Source organism: Erpetoichthys calabaricus, chromosome 14 (genome assembly GCF_900747795.2).
Source record: "Erpetoichthys calabaricus chromosome 14, fErpCal1.3, whole genome shotgun sequence".
Lineage (NCBI taxonomy): Eukaryota > Metazoa > Chordata > Cladistia > Polypteriformes > Polypteridae > Erpetoichthys > Erpetoichthys calabaricus.
This window is the reverse complement of record NC_041407.2, coordinates 24,365,874-24,389,918: the sequence shown is the minus strand read 5'-3', so window position 1 is coordinate 24,389,918 and position 24,045 is coordinate 24,365,874. Positions and strand designations below refer to the sequence as shown.

Sequence of the window (24,045 nt, the reverse complement as noted above, 5' to 3'; positions counted from 1 at the left end):
AGATAGATAGATAGATAGATACTTTATTAATCCCAATGGGAAATTCACATTCTCCAGCAGCAGCATAATGATACAATAAATAATATTAAATTAAAGAATGATAATAATGCAGGTTAAACTCGTTCTTTAATTCCATGGTTTGTTGCTGCTCTCATTCTGCCAAAGCAGACATTTCCAAAATTGTTGATTTTCTGTTTTTTTCTAAGAACACCGTCAAGATGTTTTGGTGATCTGAGAGATCAACCTTACTGGTACCTTCACCTTTCTTTATTTTCAGATATTGTGGATAGCTGGTCGTGTGGGCAGCTCATTTTGTGTCTCATTATTGTTTTGCTTTTAATTAAGGAAAAAAAAACAACAAAGGGGCTGAGTCAAGTTAATTAAAATTAAGGCAAAAGAAGTTAATTAGCAGCAAAAAAACTGGTCACTAATGAAGAAGATGGTTAGAATGAAAACCTGCAGCAACTGAGGCCCTCCAGGACCGGAGTTCGACTCCTGTGATTTACAGTAACAGGCTGTATATGATAGGATGTGCATTTTAGATTTTCAATTAAATCTGTTATTTGAAAGGTTCAGTAATCAGTTACATGTTTCTGTACTCTGCTTATATGAATGAAGCGGTAATTAATTTACTAAATCTGCACTCTTTTAATTGGATGGCCTCAAAATGGAGTAGTTATTTAAAATGTAATTGTTGAAATAAAACAACTGTATAAAACATTCACACACAGCCAAGAAATGTTGGTATACAACTGTGCAAATATGTAATACTTTTTGTTTATTAAAGATTTTTAATGCCAGTAGACTACAATATTTTAAAGTGCTCCAAATTAAGGCCAGATAGTAACAGAGGAGAAGAAAACAAATCTCAGGTGTACAGGGGTCTTGAGCACAGCGACTCTGTGGGGACCCCAAACCTTCAGAAAAGGTGAAAAATTTGCAAAGACACTAAGAATGCCGCATAATTTACTCTTCATTCCACTGTGGGTAAGACTGCTGAAGTGGAAAATGGAAGTAAAATGTACAACCTGATTGTGCATATGCATGAAATGAAAAATGTAGAAAACATCAATTTGTGAATATAAAATTCTATAAAATCCAGTAGTAGTAGTAAAGATTGAAAGCACAAAGAACGTAGCAAGGAGATGCCAAATTACCAGAAAACACTGATAATAAGTTCTATATAAAATAGGAAATGCTCCAAATAGCAGTGTGAATATTATTCCTTTTCAGAATAGAAATGAGAATTCAAATGTACTGGAAGTGCTGCGTTTATTCCTCAAATTTCACTTTCGAAAAACTGAGCTGAAATAGAAAACAAAAGTTAAAGGCACAAACTAGATAAGCATAAGCAAACTGCCCTCTTCTGTCAGAAGATGAAGAAATGTGGAAAGCTGGAAGCGGCAGACTACTTGATAGGCAGAGAAGTGTAACACAACACTTGCCACCCGTTCTCACTTTATGAGCACATTCTGAATAAAATCGCAGCTGACGTATTCATTCAGTTTGCATGTGCTCTGGGGGGCTGGTAGCACCTGGATAACATTAAAATTTGGGTAAATTTAATGCAAGTAAATGTTGTAAGTGAATTTTAATAATATTTTATTTATATAACACCTTTCCCATGCCTAATTGTAAATAATCTACTATAAATTACAAAAGAAAATTGTAGATAAAATCAAAATGAAGGGTTCATGAAAGCGACAGTGTGTGGTCAGAAGTGCTGAAGCAGGGCAATAGGGACGTTTAGCTGTCTAGTGAGCACACGTCAAAAGAGAATGTTAGAGAGATGTACAATTCAACGTGTGAGCCACATTAGGAAAGGCACTATACAACTGGTATTTATATGTCAGAGATACTGTATAATGACGCCAGGGAAAGACTAAAGAACAGCTGCTCGATTCATTCAAGGATTGTGGGATTTTAGTTACACGGAAAAACTGGGCTCAAATGTTTTAGATCAGGGGTCTCCAACATGTTGCTCGCGAGCTACCGGTACTATCCAAGTAGCTCACCAAAGGGTTAATGAATCCTACATAAATTTGAAAACTTGATTAGTCAAATTAGGGCTGGGCGATCTTTCCAAAAAATCGTATCACGATCCTTTAAACACAAAATCACGATCCACAGTCAGAATTGCAATCTATCTTTTCAATGTGGCATACACTTAAGAGAATATCCGGACTCAAACTCATCAAGACGTAAGTAACGCTTTATTTAAAGTATCAAACAAAGTTGAATTCAGTTGTTCTCTCATTTGCTAGCTAAGCGGAGTTAAGGACCACGACGCCCCGAAGCTGGCAAAAGAGTGAGGAAGGCCTCTCTCCTCAGCCTGCTGCGTGTTTCTGGGATTTGCGCAAATAAGTGGGTACCGCAAGTGAACTATGATACATAGTGGAATGAGAGAAGTCGCAAAATCAACCAGAGTGTTCAAGAAAATCATAGAAAAGAACCCGATCTAAATCCGTTAAGTAGTTGTCACGTGAAAAGCGAACAGACAGACATTGGATTTTATATATTATATATCGGTAAACCTTCAAAATAATGTGCAGTTAAAGTCTCAACAGCATTCTCAACATTTCTGGAGCTTAGTAGAGCCAGATAACCATAAGAATCTTCACCAAGCAGCTCAGAAATTGTCTGTTTTGTTTGGGTCTCCATACTTCTGTGAGTCTGACATGAATGTCATGAAATCAAAGTTCAGAACAAGACTGACAGACGAACATTGAAATGACTCCAGAAGAAGGAACCTCAGTGGCTCCACTCCACCACACACCTGCCTCTCTTGTTGACGTCATCTGACTAACTAAACAACACGTCACACATGCGACTGGACATGTGAATAAAGTGACACGGTGACACGTAACACAATGACAAATTAAGTCATATCTGTGTATTTGGAAATGCATTGTTTTGTTTTAACAGCATTCGTGTTTTAATTCAGTAGTGTGAGATAGACTAGGAAATGCATACAGACATACAAAATGGACTTGCAGGTGAACTAAATATTTTTTGTGATGTTTTAATGCAAAATGTGAGTTGTGGACAACAACATTTTGTAAATGTTCAGGCAAAACGAACTTATTCAGTTTGTTTTTGTTGAAATAAGCTATGAGAATAAACGTTAGAAAACAGCAGTAGCTCTCGGCCATTTTCATTTTGTAAAAGTAGCTCTCAGAGGAAAAAAGGTTGGAGACCCCTGATTTAGATCAAGAGGCGAGAGATTCAAAGTTGCCATGATGAAAGAGGGAGGTTGTTCGTAGATCCCTAAAGACGCGCAGGTTAATTGAAATGATGACGTAAAACTGACCCGGGTCTACCCCAGCAGCATTTTGAAGAAGATGGAAGCCAGCCCTGAAAATGAGGCGTATGTGTGGCTTGTGGAAGGGATGAGCTTCGGTCTCCCCATGTCCCTCTAAACCCAATATTATGATAAGATAGGGGGTTCTGCGCCCTGCTCAGTTCGCTTGCCCACCCCCGGGTTTAGTTTACCGGATATACAATTTAAAGAGATTATTTTCATGGGAATTGTTACATATGCATTATTTTCACTTTTACTTTAAAACTTTTGTAAAAACAATACCTGTCCTTTATTTCCCGCCCCGGGCGTGGATAAATCTGTTTCTTGTGGGACGTATAACGCTGCTCGCGTTGTGAATTTGGGGTGCAGTTGAACGCATGCTAAGGAGGTGCCATCGGATCAGCTGCTGCTGCTGGCAAGCTGCATGTTCTATTTGTCGCGCTGCACCTCGATCATTTCAAAGCCTGTACAGAAGCTGTCCTTTTGCCACTTCGTGTCTCTGCTGCTCACGTTGTGAAGCGGGGTTAGGGGCTGAACACACGCTAAGGAGAAGCGGTCGGATCACGTGCTGGCTTGCTGCTGCTGGTGAGCTACGTGTTCTGCTTGTCGCTTGTTGTTATGTTAAGAGCTGGAAGCACATGAAGTGTGTCTGTCAAAAGCATTCCAACAACTGCTAGGTTAGCTGTCCGTAAACTTGTTTTAAATGTTGTCTCGCGTGACGTTAAAGTGTCTCTTGCGGGACGTCAAATTGTCTTCCGAGAAGATCACGTCTCGTCTGCCTAGTCTCCTTCCTAAGATTTTTTTTTTTTATAATAGAGATAAGTGTCCATAGTAATAGGGAGATCATTAGGGAGGATTCCGGTTGTTAATTAAATATCCAATCTTTGATTACAACACTAAAGCACACACTGAACTTGCTCAAAGGCGCTGAATGCTAAAAAAAAATTAAATAAATAAATTCCTAAAAAGATGCAGATGGACACAAGTCACCAGTTAATACTTGAAAGTGGCATCTTCTGTTAATTCTCAAATTCTCTTAAAAAGATGTTGACGGAATGTAAGATGTTTCTTATTTGTTTATGTTGGAAACCTCACTGGCATCATTATACAGCATTTAGAGAGCTGTTTTGTAGCCCTTGTTATTTTATTAATATCCTTAGCGCAGGACATTTGTGTGTAATTCATTCATCTCTCTCCCATTAACTTTTACAGGATCTGCAATTCGTAATAAAACAAGCTGTGTTGTTATGTTCTTCATTTAAGAGTTTTGTTAAAGTAAAAGGTGTTTGTTGTGCATTGAGTAATTGATCAAACTCCATCATGTGCACACTGGTCAGAACAGTACAGGCCCATCAACTGGGTGTTGTTCTAATATTATATGCCACAGGTCCAGAGAAAGAGAATCCTATATAAAAGGTGACATTTTTGTCATCAGTTGCGGCAGAAGAACGGTGCACCACCGGCACTCGGATTTTTCTTCCAGCCGAGTTGCCCTGTATGTATAGCTTGCCTCTTTCTGTCCAGCCTTGCACAGGTCTGAGTAGCTTCTGGACTTGTGGATTGGCCCAGACCTGGTAGCCTGACCAGCGTAGACTCTGTTCTGTCAGTGCACCACCTGTCTCTTTGTTCAGTCTGCTGCTGTTAATGAACCTGTTGAGACCGTCCCCATTCCCCAAGAAGAAATAGCTCTGTATTCGCTTCTGTCTCTGAGGAATGTTTTTCTTTCTCGAGTCATAGCGTTCCTTGAGGGTCTCACTGGCCAACGTCAGCAGCTTGTCCGCTTTGTCAGCCCACTCTTTATCACATTGCTGTCCTGGCCAAAAGAGGAACAATGAGACAAAACAGGTACCAGGTGAAAATTGCTGTTTGGGAACTTTGAAGATCATGTGGCTCAGCTCCAGCAGTGTTTTCTGTTTCGGAGAACTGGGAAGAGAGCAGGCCAGGGCCACCTGGCACAGAATGTAACTGACCAGCTGAGAGGTGGTCAGGCAGGATATTGGAGGATACAAATCAATTATTCTTTCAAGTTTGCCCCCTGAGTCTTCCCTGTTCAGAAGATGAAGAATTGTGTTTACATTTCCACCACGGAGTTTATAGATTTCTGTCCATCTACTGAGTAGACCACCACAGTTAGCATCTCTCAGAGTTGTCCCCTTATTTAATGAGGTGTCCCATATTTCCTGAAAGAACTCTATGCATTTGGTGGTTTTGGTGGCCAGCCAGTCACAGCCATGGTAACTGCTCCTAGTTGACTCCTCACCTTCGTGTGCTTTGGTGCCCCGATAGTAACTCAAGTCTTCTGAAATCCACTCCAGGTCTCTGTAAATCCAGTTGCGCAAATTTTTTATGTTACTATGGAAGCTGGTCCAGGGGTACTTTATTTCTTCAGGGATGTAGTCTGTGCACAGGTATTTTAGTAGTTCTGAATGGCCACTGTCATATGCAAAGGTGTCAACAGTGGAAAGGAGTTCCAGAAGTTCCATCCCGATGTTCACCTCACTGAAGTAGCCTGCACTGTTCATGCACCACTCTGTCTGGCGACCGGCCACTTCCTGAGACTCCCGGAAACAGCTCATGGCTTTCAGTGCAATGTCAATGAGTTCACAAACCTCTTCTGCTGTAGGATTCTTCTGCACTTTGGCACGCTGCTCACTGAACCATCTGCGGAACACTTGACCCTCTGTGTCCAGGATGTAGGAGTTGTGGGGTAACTGGAACTTTGCTTTTGTGGTCCACTCTCTTGCCTCCTTAAAGTTCTTATAGGTGTAGTGAACCCTGGCAACCTGCTGGGCAAAGTAGCCATCTTGGGCAACCAACTCATAGCCAAGTTCAAGTAGACGTGTGGCCTGTTCATAATTCTCCTCAATTTTGAGCACATGTTCAATAAAAGGGGAGAACAATGTATCCAATTCATCACCCCACACTTTTTTACAGCGTCTCATCAGCAAGTCTCTAAGAAACCGAAAAAATGTTGGCGGTTCTCTTATGGCTTTTAGCAGCTGTTCATCCTGTAGAAGCCCTATAGCAATATCGCTCTGTTTCTCATCAATCAATAGCTGAGAGAGAATCTCCTTTGCAACCAATGGGTGAATTATGCGTACAGCAAGGCTACCTGTCCTACTGTCTTTCAGATGAATGAGTAGAAACTTGGCCTGTTCACTTAGCAGCCTCTGGAAGAACAACTGACTGAAGCGACCAGTGGTGGCTTGTGGGGCAAGGAAAGCCAGACACCGAGAGAGTGAGACATAGGAATTTTGGACATAGCCACTCAGCAGAGCAATGTACTTTAACAGCAGGGTTACACGGCTGTTACGATCCAAGTCTTGCAGGATTTTGGACACAAACTCCCTCTGGTACTCTGGATCAAATTCATTTGCCATCAACACAAAGGTCAGCATCAGATCAGGATTATATTTCTTCCTAAGGTTCTCAAGTTTTTTGGCAAACAGTAACTTCTCCTTCTCCGTCAGTCTGTGTGTGATGGCTACTGTCTGCAGTGGTAGGGCTCGACACATCTTCTCTGGTTCATAAGAACGGTTGCAGCTTAACAGGATGAAACACAGTGCTGGTGGGCTGACTTTAATGGCATCAATAGCTTTCTCCAATTCCTGCTTTAGATCATCCAGGTACTCTTCTTCAGTGTCCTCGACAAGTAGCAGCACTGGCAGGCAGCAGTTTCGATCTTTCTCTTCATATTCACGGAGGCTTATCGCATGTTCACACACGTTCACGGCAATGCAGGACGTTTTGACTACTGCACACCTTAGCCTCTTCCTGAAGCTCCACAGGACCTGCCGAGCCACCGTACTGCCTCCACTGCCAGGATGGTGACAGATATTTATGATGGCAACAGAGTCCCAGCTTGCACTTTGTTGCAAACATTCCTGCACCATTGTTTGAACCTCTTCGAGTGAGTCCCGCTCAGGAATATCTCCACATTGCTTTGTCTCGGCCAACCAAAAGTTGATCCAGGCCACTTTGCTCCCATGATAAAAATTTCTCTCAGTTTCACTGATTTGCTCCTGATTGAGCGGCACTAAATTGGTGTTCTCACATTGGTTTGCACTTAGCACCTCCAAAGAGAGTAGCTTGTCTTCATCTGTAGTTTTGAGAGGACAATGTCCACCGCTATAGAGCAGTAGATGCCTCTCCAGTTTGATTGAAGAAAGCTGCAAACTCTGGATGGTGGCATCAACATGACTTATCTTCATCCCGACAATGCTGTTGTTCTTTAATTCTGAGGCATCGTAGGACTCCGACATAAAGCTGAACCACTTGTTGTACTGCTCCTCTGATTCTGAAATGCAAACGATATCTTCGTGACCACTCATTTCAGTATAAAACTCATGAAAAGTCTCACACAACGCCTGCTCAATGGGGGACATTAAAAGGAAAAGCACCAGGTATGAGCCCTTAGGTAGGACTGTGTCATTGCAGAGCACAGACACTGCTTTCTTCAGGTGCTTCTTACGGGTTTTGATCCACTTCTTCACATCATAGGATTCTTCACCACCCAGATAACCTCTGCGCCCATTGCAGAAGATCCAATTGGTCTTTTCAAAAAGCTGACTGCTTTTGATTAATTCATCTGGACTTTTCTCTGTGTCATTCATGTACTTTTGAAGGGAGTAGAGATTGGCTTCATGGTAATGGAAGTACTTATGGCACAGTCCTGAGACTTCAGAGTCTGGGTCAAAATCAAAGACACACAGCAGTTTCATGTTGAACAGAAAGGTGGAGTGCTCCAGTTCCTCTGGTTTCCACTTACTTGTCACCAGGATGTACTGCAGGTTATCATCCATATATTTTTTTCCGCCAGTTAAAAGCATAGAGAGCTTCCTGGCTAAATTTTCTCTGATTTCTGCTGGGCTACTAGGGGGAGGTGTTTCTGCTTCCTCCCTCATCCGATCTCTTTCCGGTATGTGTTTACCAAATTCAATTAGTTTTTGACCATCTATTGATTCAGTACTGGCACCTACCCGCTGATATATCGTGACTTTGTCATTGATCACTTTGTTTGATTCTTCTTTGAAATTTGGGAGGCGAACCCCATAGTAGTTTCCCTTCAGAAAGCATAAAGATGAAACAATGTCTACCTCAATCACATAACCGCTGAGAGTACCCTGTTGGTCAAAGACCTTAATAAAGTGGGGTGACTGAACGCAGGCATGTGCCGCCTCATGACTTTTATCATCAAAGGAACTCTTAATATATTTAAATGCGTCAATATAAATACTTTTGTCTTCTACAGGAATGCCAATGACTTCCCCATGTTTAAAAGTGGAATTCTTCACGTTATCCACGACACCAAAGTGAATCGTGCCATTGGTGCGCATATTCATGCATCCACATGCAAACCTGATGACCTCCTTGGCAAATTTGCTCTGTAGACGAATCTCATCCAGCTTGACAGCATCAGCAAGTGATTTGAACTCACGGCAAGGTGATATCAGGTCAATGATGCCCGTCTCTGGGGGCAGACACCCATGTTTTCTGTAAGTCAAGGTACCAGGCTCCTTACCAAATGGCCGTGGTTTAATCTCTTCCTTTTGAACCTGGCTGCCAACTGTTGGTTTGGTCATCAGATGTGCACTGTTGCTAAGTCTCTCATTTTCTAAGTCTGCACTTTGCAGCCGGGCTCTTCCAGTTAGCAGCAGCTCTGCTTGTCCACCCTTCATGCCTATTGTGTCCCTGAAGTACGAATCAGGTACTTGCTTGAGAACCAACCCTGTGACCTCCTCCTCATGAAGCTTTTTGATGTATTGCTCCTTGATTCCTAATGATTTAAGCCAGAAACTGACATGGTCTTCTGTCCAGTGATCCACCGGCAGGTTCTCATAGTCTGAAAACACAGGAAAAATGCTACAATAGTTAGTCAAATAGTAGGATGTTTTGGATTATTAGTTTTTCATTTTAAAATAAAAAGGTAAACTAAAGTTGAAGCGGAAAGGAAAGAAACCAGAAATTAAAATGACTCAGTAATTCTTTGGCCACCAAATGACTTGTAGGCTCATTTTGATTTCCAGCTACCTGAGCAACTCTCAAAACCATCCATTTATCTAAAAACTTGACCTAAGTTTAGGGTGATGGGGACTGATGAATATCCTGGTAGCATTTTCAAGGCGAGAAAGCATTCCTTGATGGGAAAGCAGTCCATCACAGGGCCTGCTAGCAGCACATAAAGTTTCAATCCAACATCCATGTTTTGTGATGTGGGAATTAAAGAAGTACACACAAACACAAGAACACGCAACATCTACCCAGCCTCCCAGAGATACCAGGAAGCAGCATCAATTATTGTGCTCCACTTAACAAAACTCTCCAGTGCCAACATGTTGTATTTTCTTAAACCTGGGACAAAGACAAGACTTTTAAAGACCCATGCAACATCCCTATGATCTATAGACCCACATATGTGCAAGAAATTATGTACAATCAGTTGTCAATATAAAGAGTAGAATAAACAAAAATCTCTTACCCATTTTGAAAGAAGTTATTCAAGAACACCTTGCAGTATTCAAAACAAAATCTGGAAGAAAATCAAAATCCAGTAAGTACATTATTGTGTTTAGTGAGAGAGTGCTGTCGTTCTTTTCAATGTGTTGTACAAAATAGAATCATTGTAATTGTATAGTTGAATTGTGAAATATATTTCACACTTTCCCTATCCAGTGGACTGGGTGGGAAATCAGTCTCAGGAGCCTCCCAAAGCCCTAAGTGCCATCCTTTTTTTTTTTTTCTTTCTTTCTGAACAATCCTATCATTTCACATTTACCAATCCATGCAGCAAGCTTGTGAGATCAAGATTTCCACCGGTGATTTGAAAATGTATGGTTTCAAACTGTTAGAGTAATGATCGCTCCTCTCACAAGTTTTAAGATCAGCTGTCATTGGTCATATGGTTTGAAACTATAACCTTTCAAATCGCCAGTCGATCCCCTGTCCTTGAAATGATGGAGGGTAGCTGGATGGCACTGGGAGCAACTGGGCAGCAAGCCGAGCAGCAGCACATTGTGATATGGGTAAGCATGTAGATAGATAGATAGATAGATAGATACTTTATTAATCCCAAGGGGAAATTCACATATTCCAGCAGCAGCAGCAGCATACTGATAAAGAACAATATTAAATTAAAGAGTGATAACAATGCAGGTATAACAGACAGACAGTAACTTTGTATAATGTTAACGTTTACTCCCTTCGGTGGAAATGAAGAGTCGCATAGTGTGGGTGAGGAACGACCTCCTCAGTCTGTCAGTGGAGCAGGACATTGACAGCAGTCTGTCGCTGAAGCTGCTCCTCTGTCTGGAGATGATCCTGTTTAGTGGATTCAGTGGATTCTCCATTATTAACAGGAGTCTGCTCAGCGCCCGTCGCTCTGCCACAGATGTCAAACTGTCCAGCTCCGTGCCTACAATAGAGCCTGCCTTCCTCACCAGCTTGTCTAGGCGTGAGGCGTCCCTCTTCTTTATGCTGCTTCCCCAGCACACCACCGCGTAGAAGAGGGCGCTCGCCACAACCGTCTGATAGAACATCTGCAGCATCTTATTGCAGATGTTGAAGGACGCCAGCCTTCTAAGAAAGTATAGTCGGCTCTGTCCTTAATGCACAGAGCATCAGTATTGGCAATCCAGTCTAATTTATCATCCAGCTGCACTCCCAGGTATTTATAGGTTTGCACCCTCTGCACACAGTCTCCTTCATGTATGTATTGTTTCTAGTAATCAAATCTATATATACAAGGTACTATAAGTTCCTGCATTTATATCTGTGCCAGCTGGCTCTCTGTTTAGTATGCATTTTTTGTTTTGTTTGTTTGAATTGCAGTGAATTACTCACTAATTTTGTAATTACATAGGGTCATCTACAGTGTAGTTAACATATATACAGTATGTACAATACATAATACAACCTAGGTTCAGACCGCTGAGACACATTCACAGTCTAGCAGTCACTGCTCATGGCTGCCTGCAAGGGAATGTTGATATGCTGTGCATCTTTTGAAAAAATGCAATATTTTATGCATCAATAGAAATATCTTATTTAAAAAAAAAAAAAGTGTCAGTTCTCCCTGTTGAAAAATAAAGAGCCAAAAAAATAAACATAAGGAGTCTCATCAAGGAAGTTGCCAAAAATAATCTAGAAAGAAAAAAATGTATCTAGTGTGATTGTCTAAATAGTTTTCGTATGTGACTGGCATTTAGGTGAACAACTTTCTGGTTTTGATTGTGATATTCAAGTTGTCAGTTGTGAACACTAACATAAAAATACTAGATGTGTGTGGTCTTTGGGACCAAAAAACAACCCGAAGTCTCCCTAGCAGTTTTACTATATTGGTGAACTTGCAGAGGCCTCAGTTTGTCGTATATAAGTCGTATCAGACAGACTGATGTGTAGTCGAGTGCAGCTGTGGCACAAATTGCAAAAGTGTGGTGGCTCGTTGTGTGAACGTACAATGTGCATTTACCACAAAGCTGAGTTTGCCTGCTTGGGTTGAATGAGAAGTGGGGTGCATGCATGCGCCATCTCATTAAGCGCAAGTCACAGTTGTATAAGCTTCTACATCTTCCGTATAGAATTCACACCAACTCCCATGGCAGACTGCTCCATACACACACAGCTCTTTCGTTTATATATGTGTAATGATTAACAAGGAGTTTGTTTCATATTACACTAATAAAAATAATTCTTTGCATTTATATAACACTTTTCTCACTACTCAAAGCGCTTAGGAATTGCAGGTTAAGGGCCTTGCTCAAGGGCCCAACAGAGCAGACTCCCTTTTGGCATTTTACGGGATTCGAACCGGCAACCTTCTGATTGCTAGTGCAGATCCTTAGCCTCAGAGCCACCACTCCGCCAGTAACATCCATCCATTATCCAACCCGCTATATCCTAACTACAGGGTCACGGGCCAGTCCCAGCCAACACAGGGCGCAAGGCAGGAAACAAACCCCGGGCAGGGTGCCAGCCCACCGCAGGGCACACACGCACACCAAGTACACACTAGGGACAATTTAGGAGGAAACCCACGCAGACACGGGGAGAACATGCAAACTCCACGCAAGGAGGATCCAGGAAGCAAACCCGGGACTCCTAAATGCGAGGCGGCAGCACTATCCACTGTGCCACCGTGCCGCCTATTACAGTAACATTTTTATAAATTTATAAAGTGAAATAAAGAAAATAATAATTTGACCTGATATAATACAATTCAATGTATGCTTTCTGTCATTAATATTATCATACAAATTAATGAAAATAAACAACAATTATGTGCCCACTTCTCCTGAGGTGTCCACTCAATAAAAAATCCATTCAGCAGTAATTTTATATTGTGTCACATTAAATGTCCATTCAATTAAATAAACAAGTAACCTACAAATGTTTGACCTAGTATTTTAATTTTAAGTGGCGTATTTATGTTTCTGAAATAATTTATTTACACTTTCATTCTCATACACAAAAATTAAATATTTGACATACAAAAACATTTCAAAGAAATTCAATTACAAATTTTCAATTAAACATACCTACATTTTATTAAATTTTTTTTTCTTGAAGTCTTCATATTTCTTTTTCTTGTACTAGTTATGCCGCTGTCTCTACCTCTCCTAAACTGCTGTCCCTAATGTTAAAACAATAATAACAAGTCTCCTCATATCAATTTGGTGTTTGCATTTGCAAAGAGTGACTGTCAACTGTGCCCGTCTTTTCCATTGAATGTTTTTGTTTCTCTCCCAAGCCCTCCACCCCTCATATCATTTGTATGGCTAAAATAAGCTGCTTCCACTTATTGTATTTTCTATTTATTTTGCCAAATGTTTTCTGCAGTGACTTCACATGGCAGCAGGATGTGAATCGTGAATTTCAGTTTAACATCGCCCTCTGCTGATAAGAGTTATTAATGCAGGAATAATAATAATAATAATAATAATAATGACTAATCTGTGGTGGGTTGGCACCCTGCCTGGGATTGATTCCTGCCTTGTGCCCTGTGTTGGCTGGGATTGGCTCCAGCAGACCCCCGTGACCCAGTGTTCGGATTCAGCGGGTTGGAAAATGGATGGATGGATGGATAATGACTAATAATCCTGCACTTGCTACTGGTCAGTTTATTTCTAATCTCCTTTTCCTATGTTTTATGCCTATAGTGTTTTCTTCTTTTGAGTCTTCCTCACTCACTTAATTTCTGCACTTCACCTCCATACTCTTACACCAGACAGTAACGTATAAAATGTGTTTCAACAGTAATTTGTACACTTCCTACAATGCTAGACGTTACTGTCCACCAGTCTCTCTGGTATCCTAGTTCTCTTGTGTATAACATGTTCATAACAAAGCCTTTAATGTTCCATCCCAGAGACAACCATTTTTTACTATATTGTACTTCTCTCCTCAGTTGTCTTATTTGTTATATCCACCCATCATTTAGTCATTTTCAGATCAACTTGGTGCATTTGACATTCAGCAGGGCCTGAGCATATTGCAGTATTGGGCGCAATGCATGAACCAACTCTACATAAGGCATTGGCAAGTCTTGGACTACATTCATTCACAGGGCAGTTTAGTGCGAATGAAACTGGAGATTTGTTTTCTTGTTTTTCATACAAGGCTTTTTTTTGGCGGGGGGAGTCTTGTCTTCTTAGGGGGCTGTCAAAAAAAAAGGCCTGTTAAAACCAATTGAGACATTTCCCATGTGATTTTGGGCTGTTTAAGACATAAATTGATGTTGTTATTTGGCCTGGTGATGGGGCCCGGAGCAATGGGTCTTTAACACAGGAATGCCATACAATCAACCAAATTGAATTTTGAAGAAAACCTTTTGTTGTGATTATTATTATTGGGCACTTTACAAAACAAATAAGAATATGGTGTTTTAAACAACGACATACAGAGCAAAATGTTCTGCTACTTTATGCATAAGAACCAAGTATTTTGGTCCAAGTATCCCCTCATCTGAAGACATTGTGCTCTAGTAGTTAACTTTTTGAACAAAGCTTACAAAGCTGAAGGTTGCTGGTTCATTCCCAGGTGTGACCCATTTATAAATGGTTTTGTATAATGTGCTGGTTAAATCAGCAAACATGCATACATTGACTTGTGGTCTATTATTATAGGGAGATTGCCACTTTCTCATTCTACAGATTAGCAGGATTGTGGAAAGAAATTCCCATTAGGATCTACGACACAATGAGAGTAATATATTCTTGGCTGTTAAGTGGTTTTTAATCAAGGTTTATACACCTCCATGTGTCTAGGTTATTTTCAGTAATCAAGGTCTGTCAGCCTTTAGGGCTAGGTAATATCTGGGGACACTGAAAACTGTCAGCCTTTATACGCCCAGGTTATTCTCGGTGATCAAGGTAGCCTTAAGTTATATCCAGAGACACCCGTGTATAGTTCACGCCAAAACTACTGAGTCCCTGTGTGAGTACTGAGGAGTGGTACACTGTGCAATCTTCACTCGTAATTAGTGCTTGTATAGATGGTCTGTGTGCTTGTGTGAAGTTTTGGGTGTGATAGCAGACCAAAATCGAACTTAGTGAGTTTCACTCATCCCACAATAAAGCACCAACTAATAGCTAATACAGGACCACAATAAAAAATGAGTGCTTAAGTGTATCTGTAGGTTAAATGGTGTGCCAGAACCAAAGCAAAAAGTGACATGAAGAAAAATGATCATTCAGATTTAATGTAGACCCACACCAATGTGTTCACAGAAGCTTGTCTGTTGTAAAACGGTCTGTAGCAGTGGCAGTGCTATGTGAAGATCCTGTGCTTGTGTCTCAGATGGTGAAGATGGAGCTTAACTGCAACGTCTGTTTATCCCAAGGGCATGGGTCTGTTTTGTCTTCTGCTGTTTGGACTCTTAACTCAAAACTGTAAACTTTGCTTTGACATCAGCCAATTAGCTACCACTTTCGTTAACCATCTCAAAGTCAGTCAGACGGTAACCACTAAGTGTGAACCACAGAAACAACCTGCAGTGTACGGGGTGTGGTGTACACTGAGATTACTGTAGGGATCCGTATTACAGTAGACAGCACCAGTAGCTCTATCTTGCCATGATACTAGGAGGACGCTAAGTTGATTTAAAATTGCTACAAATCACTATTCAGTGTTGGCATCAAAGCCAAAAATTAGACCTGTATCATCATAAAATGGGTTTGAATAAATGTCTGCAGACAAAAAAACAGACGTTACAAAATACTTTTATCCACTCGTAATGTCTGCTCTTGGTCATTGTCATTCTGTCATATTCTGAACAAGAGTAACTCAACATGCACTGTGTTTCTTCGCACCATAGCTCATTCACAAACTGCACTTCATATGGTGTGTGCACACCACATGCTGCAAAAAGTGTGCCATACTGAGTGTTAATTGGTATAGCTAACTTATCAATATGCAGGTACACGATACTGTCGGCTATTCAAAATATAAAGTCTTGGTTTGATTAAAAAATGTAGTATAATCAGTTCATTTCAGATTTAATGTCATGTGTGTACACAGTACAATAAAATACCCATTTCTACACTTCACTAAAACACACCATGACACCGCCAACCAATAGCTCGGCCATACTCCTAATATAATGGAGAGTAATGAGCCAAACGGCCACGCTTTCTTTTGCATAGAGTTTTGCAAAATTAACACTGAAATTAAAGAGTAAGTGTGGTATTTTTCAAGTCTCTGTTAAGCCCATTTTAAAAAGCAAGTGTAGTCTAGTTATTTTTAAAGATTTATAAAATATTCGTTACTTTAGAATAGTTTCATGTGCCATATTAATATATACCATGATTATAAAGAAATAATTTTAACTTGAAAAATACCAAACGTATCCTTTAAAGCATGTTTTGAAAGGGTATGGAAATAAAGTAACCTTGCTCCATACTGGTTTGCAAGCGTAGTACACTGCTTTTGGCTCCTTAAAACGGAAAACAGGATGAAAGTGTCTTTTGAAAATGCAACAAGTCTCTGGACAACCCACAATGAGACAAAGCTGTAATAATAATAATAATAATAATAATAATAATAATTCTTTGCATTTATATAGTGCTTTTCACTGCTCTTAGACAAAAGCTGCAACTTGGCAAAGTATTGAAAAGGTTTTCCAAAGTGACAAAAAAACGCTGTAACTGCAGTCTTACATGAAATTCTGCCTTTTGCCAATGTGCCTGTAAAATGTGGTGCTCACTTGCTGATCAAAACATCGTCCCATCAGCCACAACACACACCTTCGTTCTGATGGGGACTGAAATCCCCACATTGGCACTGCCCCAAGGGTTGCAAATGAGATGAAAATACACAGGGGTAAATAAAAGTTTATATACTGTTTTATGTATAATGTATGTATGTATGTATGTGTGTGTGTGTGTGTGTGTCTGTGTGTGTGTGTGTGTGTCTGTGTGTATATGTTAGGGGCTTTGCCTCTAGCGCTGACGTCCGAGGTTCGATTCCTGTAAGCAAGTGCAGTGAGTGTGTACGCCTGATGAGCCCAGAATGAGGGCGAAACACGTGTCGCGTACTCTTTGCATTATTTGACAGTAAACTATTTCAACCATTCTATGATCTGCTCTTCACAAACTGAGGGCACCGTGGCGGATGTTAGCAGACTGCTGGCCAACCACAAAGCGTTACCTGGTAGGTAACCACCCACACTATCAGATTGTGATTCAGACTATGAATGCCGTGAATATATATATATATATATATATATATATATATATATATATATATATATATATATAGCATATATACAGTATATATAGATGTACATACAGTATATATACACACACAGTATATGTAGATGTACATATATATATATATATATATATATATATACACACACACACTAAACTCCTCTCTTCCTATTCCAATAACACACATTTTACTGGTTGCGATTTTTTTTTTTTTTGATCACATAAAACTTAACTTTTGCTGGAAATTCAATTTCACAGGATTTGTTGGGCTCTTCACTAATAATTGGCTAAAAGCAGCCTGGTCCTGAAACCAAGTAGCCCCCTTCAGGTTCTGTGTTGCTAAGCTTTTTGCAACTTAACTTTATTTAATTGGCCTTTGCTGCCATATTACTTTCATTGTGATGAATAGTGGTAAAGTTCTATTATTGACATAATAATCCCAAATAGAATTCCTTCCTTCTTCCAAATTAATTTAATAATACTGTATGGTCGTAATTGTAATTATGACATGTTGATTCTAGACTCGTGTCTTTGCAGAGCTGTCAGCTAATTCCAAAGAACTACCTCGGGCAGGGAACACATACCAAAAGTAGTGAAGGTGCCAATTTGGAAATACCATTGATTCTTCCAGAAATGTTTATTGTTGCGTGATTTGTTCTGACTATTGACTGACTGGTGAGCCGTCCTCATTGCTGGCAGCAGCCAAGTTAACTTAATGCAAATTATTTTTTCCATGCTGATGTCCACTTTAATGCACACATGTAAAATCCATTCGCTCATACGGAGCTTGCTCTAGATTAATGAATATGAGTTTGTGTTCAATAGCACACTCTAGAGACCATAACTGACATATTTAATATTTGATTGATACGAAGCTACTGAACATGCTTACTTATCTACCAAGTAAAACTGTAGCATAATGAAGTAATCACGGTTGGATTTTTGTGAAGCCCCTTTAAGTGTTGGGGCTGCTTCCATTACTTTTCATGTATAACTTGTCCTCCACCAGTCACACGTATTGTCACCCCAGAGTTTATGTGTTCTCAGAGGGCAGCTGTTGGATGACATTTGCTGCAACAGGAGATGTTGGAACAACAGCGTGTAAAGAAGAAAGTGATTTGTTGTGTTATAGTAATGACAGTTCTTCTGCAATGAACAGTGACTGCATTATAGATTCTAGTTCTAGCGATAGTGAAACAAACAAAACCATTTTGTATGAAGAATAAACTCCAGTGCCACTTCTGATTATGTGTCATGTAATGAGCACTGGATAATGTTCAAAGCTGCCATTCACTGATCTCCATGATATACAGTAAGGGAGATTTATCAAGTACAGCTTATCCTCTGCAGACTTTTAGTCAGTTAGTAAGTAATGGCATGTTAGCTGTAATTATGACCGAGTCCAATAGACTGGCACAGAAACTTACCAGGCACCAGACACTGAAATCAATTTACAGACTGCTAATTTGGTCTGATGTCAATTAATAATTCAAAAGCCTGATACTGAAATGTGCTGATCAACAAAAATATTATTTTAAACACAATATATTCCATCTTGGATAGCATCATGAGTGAAAAACGTTTCAGCTTCTTGTCAGGCATTTGCAATTTCTTCACAGCAATTACCTCTCATACTCTAAAAAGAGAAAAAGGGCTCTTTTTGATTTAAGGTAATTTTAGTAGTTGTAATGAACTATATTAATATGTTTGTTCACCTAACGTAATTTTTTGCATTACTTCAAATTGAAAAACCTTTCTGTCGCTTAATGTAACTTCTTCTACTGTATTTAGTCTAATGCAAAAAATCGCTTTGGAGACCTTGCCGGCTCCGACCCCTGTGATGTCACGTCCGGGCTCGCACCAATGGCAGAAGACCTACATGAGCCTGACCCCTTTGACTTCACTTCCTGTCTCCCCCTTTAAAAGCCTCCACCTTTTCCCTGTTCCCTCAGTTCTGTTTGGACTCGGTTTTGTGCACATCAGTGCTGTATTATTTTGAAAAGCAGCATTGCAGCCAGGTAACCAAATTATACGGGTGGCTGCCCCAAACCTTTATATGACTCTGCCTCGAGTTTGTGAATATTTATATAGAATTTAAGTTGGCATTACACTGAATACAATAATGGACAAAATTTTAATTTGAGTTCATCCATCCACTATCCAACCTGCTATATCCTAACTACAGGGTGACGGGGGTCTGCTGGAGCCAACACAGGGCGCAAGGCATGAAACAAACCCCGGGCAGGGCGCCAGCCCACCGCAGTTAATTTGAGTTTTTAAAGAAATTTGGTTTGAGCTAAATACATTTTTTGCTTTTATTAAAGTTTTTGAAAAGGTTAAAACAAGCTCAAATGAAATAAGTTTACTCAAATACTTTTTAAAATTTGAAAGAAATCAATTAAATTGCTTGTTACCTTGTGAAGTAATTTATTTAGGTTGATCCAACAAAACATTTTTTACAGTGCAGTTTATACAGTAATATGAAATCCTTTTTGAAAATAAAATCGTTCTTTACACTTTACATACCTGTGGAGAATGTTGTTGACGCTGACACATCACAAGGTTTGGAAATAGTGCTTAACAATGAAGCGGCACAAACTACCTCATACATTTACAGAGTTGGCTGTATCCTCACTGAACAACAGGTCACATTTACTAATATGGCTGGATAAAAGTGCCTGGAGTTTGCACACTGGTGACAAACTGATCCTGCTGATCTGTTATTTTTTAAACTGATTTTTGTTTGGTTTTTTTTCTTGGTTTTACCTTAACAGCAGAAAATAGCTGATATTGTGAAAATAACTACAGTAGGTGGATTTTCTTTTCCCTCTATCTCAAAACAAATTGTCTGAAGGATCACAGTTTCATTGTTTTTAATATTTGACATGCCATATTGTGCTCTGTTGGCTCTCAAGCATAATTCTAAGCTTTGGCATTACATATTCTGTCCCTCTATATCACTTCTAATCCCAGATGCTGTTTCTATGTTTTGCTTCTCTTCACACACTTATTTATGACATGCTCTTGTACTTCAAGTTTAGGCAACTCCTAAGCTTTGACATTACTTACTATTTTTTACTGTGGGGCCTGAGCAGTGGTTCAAGTCTACCCCAACCCCCCATTCCCCGCCTCACAAATTTGCCAAGGGAATAATAATAATATTGCCTTGAGATGGTATCATAATTCAGTGCATGCAGTGGCATGCAAAAGTTTTATTGGCAGACTTTTTAAGCAAAGGAGCCCAAACTGCACTGTATAAATAATATTTCTGTCAACCGATGTTAGTTTGAAACTTAGCCATGTTACGTTTGGTGGCTTAATATGTTCGTGATAAGCGCTCCAGAAAATATTGACAAAAGCAGCTATGGCACCTAATAGTAAACCCCGAATAACGTTACAGGACCCTTAGGCTGGAGAAGCCATACTGGTGTCTGTCACCTGACATTTGCAGCCAGACTTTACTTCTTTTTTTTTTTTTTGCTTAATGTCAGGTACTTCCAATTCACTATTACTCACAAACCGGCCAGGTAAAATGAGTCAGGATAGGACTGAGTCTGACCTTAACCGAAAAAGTAAGTAAGGTTTACCCTCGCGCTGTCCTGATTATTCTGAGTACAGTATTCGGGCCCTCGCCTCACATTTAATGTAGCTGACATGAAGACAGTTTACAAAAGACGGGAGTGCATTATATACATTTTCAGTCGTATATTTTCTTGAACTGATTATCCAATCGTGTAGTGGAAAGTCGCAGTTTATTCGGGCATTAACCGGCACAAGACAGATGCCAGCCCTGGGTGAGGCGCTAATCAATCCCCGGACCGACTCGATTACTTACACTTCTACCCCCAGCTCGAGAATATTTTTCCAGCTGCCTGTGGTTCAGCCGTTTTCATACCAAATTCGTGGTCGTCTTCTCAGACCCTTCGCCGAAACGCTCAAGCAGCGCTCACCGCTAGAGGATCGCGATTATTGACAGTATCACAGTAAGTATATCACCCTTCTCATTTAGCGCTCTTTCTCTTCCTGATATCTAAGATTTACGCAAAAACGAAACTAATGAAAACTCCGGTGCGCATTGAATTGCAAAAAAGCTACAGCCAATCGGAAACGCACAATACTTGGTGGCACGTAGGCGTCACTGAGCTTTGTAAACTGTTTATTGGTTCTCAATGCTTCAGTAAACAGTGCAGGAAAGCCAGTGAGTTGACCAGAAGACCTAAACATTCGATTTCGTATTAAACGTGGACAAGTAATCAACACAGATCGACAGAGCAGGTAAAATTGACTGTTACGCAGTTTTTTTTTTTATTACTTTTATTTGCAGGTGGCACAGAGCAGTGATGTCCCCTGATGTTTTCGAGATTCAGCGTCCTAGTTTCGATTTCCGCACCAGGCATTTGTGCCGGTGAAAGTTGTATCTTTTCCCGTATTTGCTTTGTGTTCACCCCACGATCCCGACGATTGCTGTGTTAATTGGTGAGGGTGTATGGGTGGGCCCCGCTGGCATCCTGTTCAGTGCTATTTTCTGCCTTTCGCTCAGCGCTGCCGTGATAAGCTTCGGCACCTCGCGACCCTAAATTGGATGAAGCGAGTTTGAGAAATGTTAAATGTTGTTTTCAGAATGATCTTCCGCAAGGAACGATTAGTATGTGATCAACATGTGATGGGAAACGGTAGTCTGTATGCTGAATGGTAGGTCTACATGAACTCCGTTGTCTATCTGGAACCTTCGGCAAGTTGATCCAAGTCCCCAGCTACATCAAGATTCCTGTTTAATGTAGGAAAAATTTCAATCGTGCCGATATTTTTCTTTTACGTCAGTAAATATCTGACTCGTAAATCCGTATTAAAAGTTGAACCAGCAACCATAGAACAACATTCAAAGTATGTGTTAGTTTTCTTCTCGTTGCGTTTCTACTGCGTGGGGTCCTACAGAAAAAAAGATACTCAAATGCGCCTTTTAAATGAATAATTCTTTGTGGCTATCCGAACTGTAGCGATCTTGACAGTTCACACTTGCACCACACCTTGATGCATCAGCAGTTGTTTCAGGACGAAAGCCAAATACTGGGCGAGAACATCAACAATTGTTCTGCTGGAATACGGTTTGATAAAAAAAATAAGATCAGTGCCATTTTACTTCATATACGCTCAATACCTTTCTACGCTTGCATTTTATTCCAGTACTGATACTATTTGTTAGGAAATGTGAGTTGGTAATTATGCTGTATGAATTGTGGAAAGCAGAAGCGCTGCCCAATTTTGACCGTGCGAAATTAGAAAACAATACGGTTACGGTCTTTTGGGAGTCTTGACTTTGGCGGACGATGATGGCCACAAGCCACACTTAATGTTGACTTTAAGCTTTAGTGACTGTGATTGTCAGGGGTGCGATGCGGAAACGTGTGCTTTGTAGGGTAGGGAGAGTGGCTGGCTGTTTGTCGTGGGGCGTGATTTTCCATGTTTTGGGCCGGTTGGGGCAGGGTTGGTTCATGATGGTCCCTACAGAAATGCTTTATAAAGACCCAACAGTAATAATAAGAACAAGAGCGGCAGCTACAAGTGCCCGGGACTACAGAAGGCGGAAATGAATAATACCTTGAACCAAGTGGGCCATTATGAAAATCAGCTCAGTGTTAAAGGTTTAACCCTGTACTTTGCATATGTCAAATAAAATATATTGTCTACATCTGCTGTGGTAAGAGCAGCATTAGAAGTTCAGTTGTGTGGAGCTCTTTAATTACGCCAATTAGGTGGCTCAATGGTATGGTAACTGTCTCTCAGTAAAGGCACCAGAGATTCGCGTCGTTGATCGTCCATCTTGTGAAAGATGTTTTTTTTTTCTCCTATTCCTCCATTTAACAAAAAATTCCACCGTGGAGCGATAAGAAGTGAATGGAGTTATCAAGGGAAGGTTGGGCCGCGCTAGGCTTCCAGGAGCACACGCCCGTAACTATATTGTGTATGTAAAGAGTTTCATTGTAATAAGCTATATAATAAGCTTCATATTTGAGTGTATGGATACCCTGGTGTCGTACTGAATTTGTATTGTAGAAAAACATAACATAAACTACTGCCCATCATGCTCAAATGTGGCTTTCGTTTCTGATCACTATTCGGCACTTCCATCTTGGGACAATTCTCAATAAATAGTTTCAGCCAATCAGCGCCTTCTAAACATGCAGCCGGACAGCGTGAACCTTCAGAGTTAGCAGCTCGGCCTCTTCATTTCATTTACGTATATTTAGTGGTTAGACTATTTACTGCTAAGTGCTGTTTGAGGTACCGTTCAGTACAACAGGTGGCTTACTTAGTTCTTAAATCGATATTGAAATGCACACACAAGCCTCCTAAATTATTTATTGAAAGGCCTACGTTTAACAGTGTCTGTTTTAGGAAGTTGTAGTTTTTACTTATTCCCGTTATTATGAATTATAATTTCTCAGTGTCACATATTATTCATTAGTACTCACGAGTCCCGCTTCATTGAGATTCTGTTTTATATTGTGTATATGCAAACATTTTAAATGGAGCGTTTATTGAACTGACTATAGCAGACTTGTCATCTTCTTAAAATGACTTTATTTATATACTAGTCATTTAGCCCGTTACAATAACGGGCGCTAGAACAGTAGTGCATAAACATTAGTAGGAACAGTCTATTAAATGGCAAGGGACTTTGACCTCATTCTTTTTGTTGGTCGTATTTTTCTTTCTTTCAGTCTTTCTTTTGTTGATGTTTACTTGCTGAGCTGACCGTTCTTCGTGGGCTGCCGTCGTGTATTGTGTGTCTTTAATTTTCTGTGACTGTAATACTGTCTTGTACGTCCGTAATATACCATTAATTTTCTCTGGCGGTAATACAGGCGTGCGCGTCGGTAATATGCCTTTAATCTCCTCTGACAGTACTACTGGCTTGTATGTGGCTGTAATATGCGTCACTGTATTGTGTACCTTTAATTTCCTCTCGCAGTAATACTGGTTTGTATTTCCATAAAACGCCTGTAACTTTTTCTGACAGTAATATCGCGCATCGCACCG

The 24,045-nt window shown here is 40.2% G+C and overlaps 3 protein-coding genes across 4 annotated transcripts in view; 1 reads left to right on the top strand and 2 right to left on the bottom strand.

The window, feature by feature from the left end:
- Positions 1–761: 761 nt before the first annotated feature.
- Positions 762–21,052, bottom strand: LOC114664675 (sterile alpha motif domain-containing protein 9-like). The gene is made up of 3 exons (XM_028818878.2): positions 20,840–21,052; positions 9,780–9,830; positions 762–9,143 (listed from the first exon to the last, which is right to left on the bottom strand). The coding sequence occupies exons 2-3, from the start codon at positions 9,781–9,783 to the stop codon at positions 4,654–4,656; spliced, it is 4,494 nt and encodes a 1,497-aa protein (XP_028674711.1). The 5' UTR covers positions 9,784–9,830; positions 20,840–21,052; the 3' UTR covers positions 762–4,653.
- The window catches only part of LOC114664674 (sterile alpha motif domain-containing protein 9-like), a 111,133-nt gene continuing 87,849 nt past the window's right edge, over positions 762–24,045 (bottom strand). Inside the window, exon 4 of one of the 2 annotated variants that reach the window (XM_051936287.1) lies at positions 762–1,028. The gene's annotated coding sequence lies outside the window, so the exon portion shown is untranslated. Of the gene's footprint in view, positions 1,618–24,045 lie in introns of both variants that reach the window. The other variant, XM_051936286.1, reaches the window with a different exon arrangement.
- The window catches only part of LOC114664673 (sterile alpha motif domain-containing protein 9-like), a 36,473-nt gene continuing 33,611 nt past the window's right edge, over positions 21,184–24,045 (top strand). The window contains exon 1 of the mRNA XM_028818875.2: positions 21,184–21,279. The gene's annotated coding sequence lies outside the window, so the exon portion shown is untranslated. The remainder of the gene's footprint in view (positions 21,280–24,045) is intronic.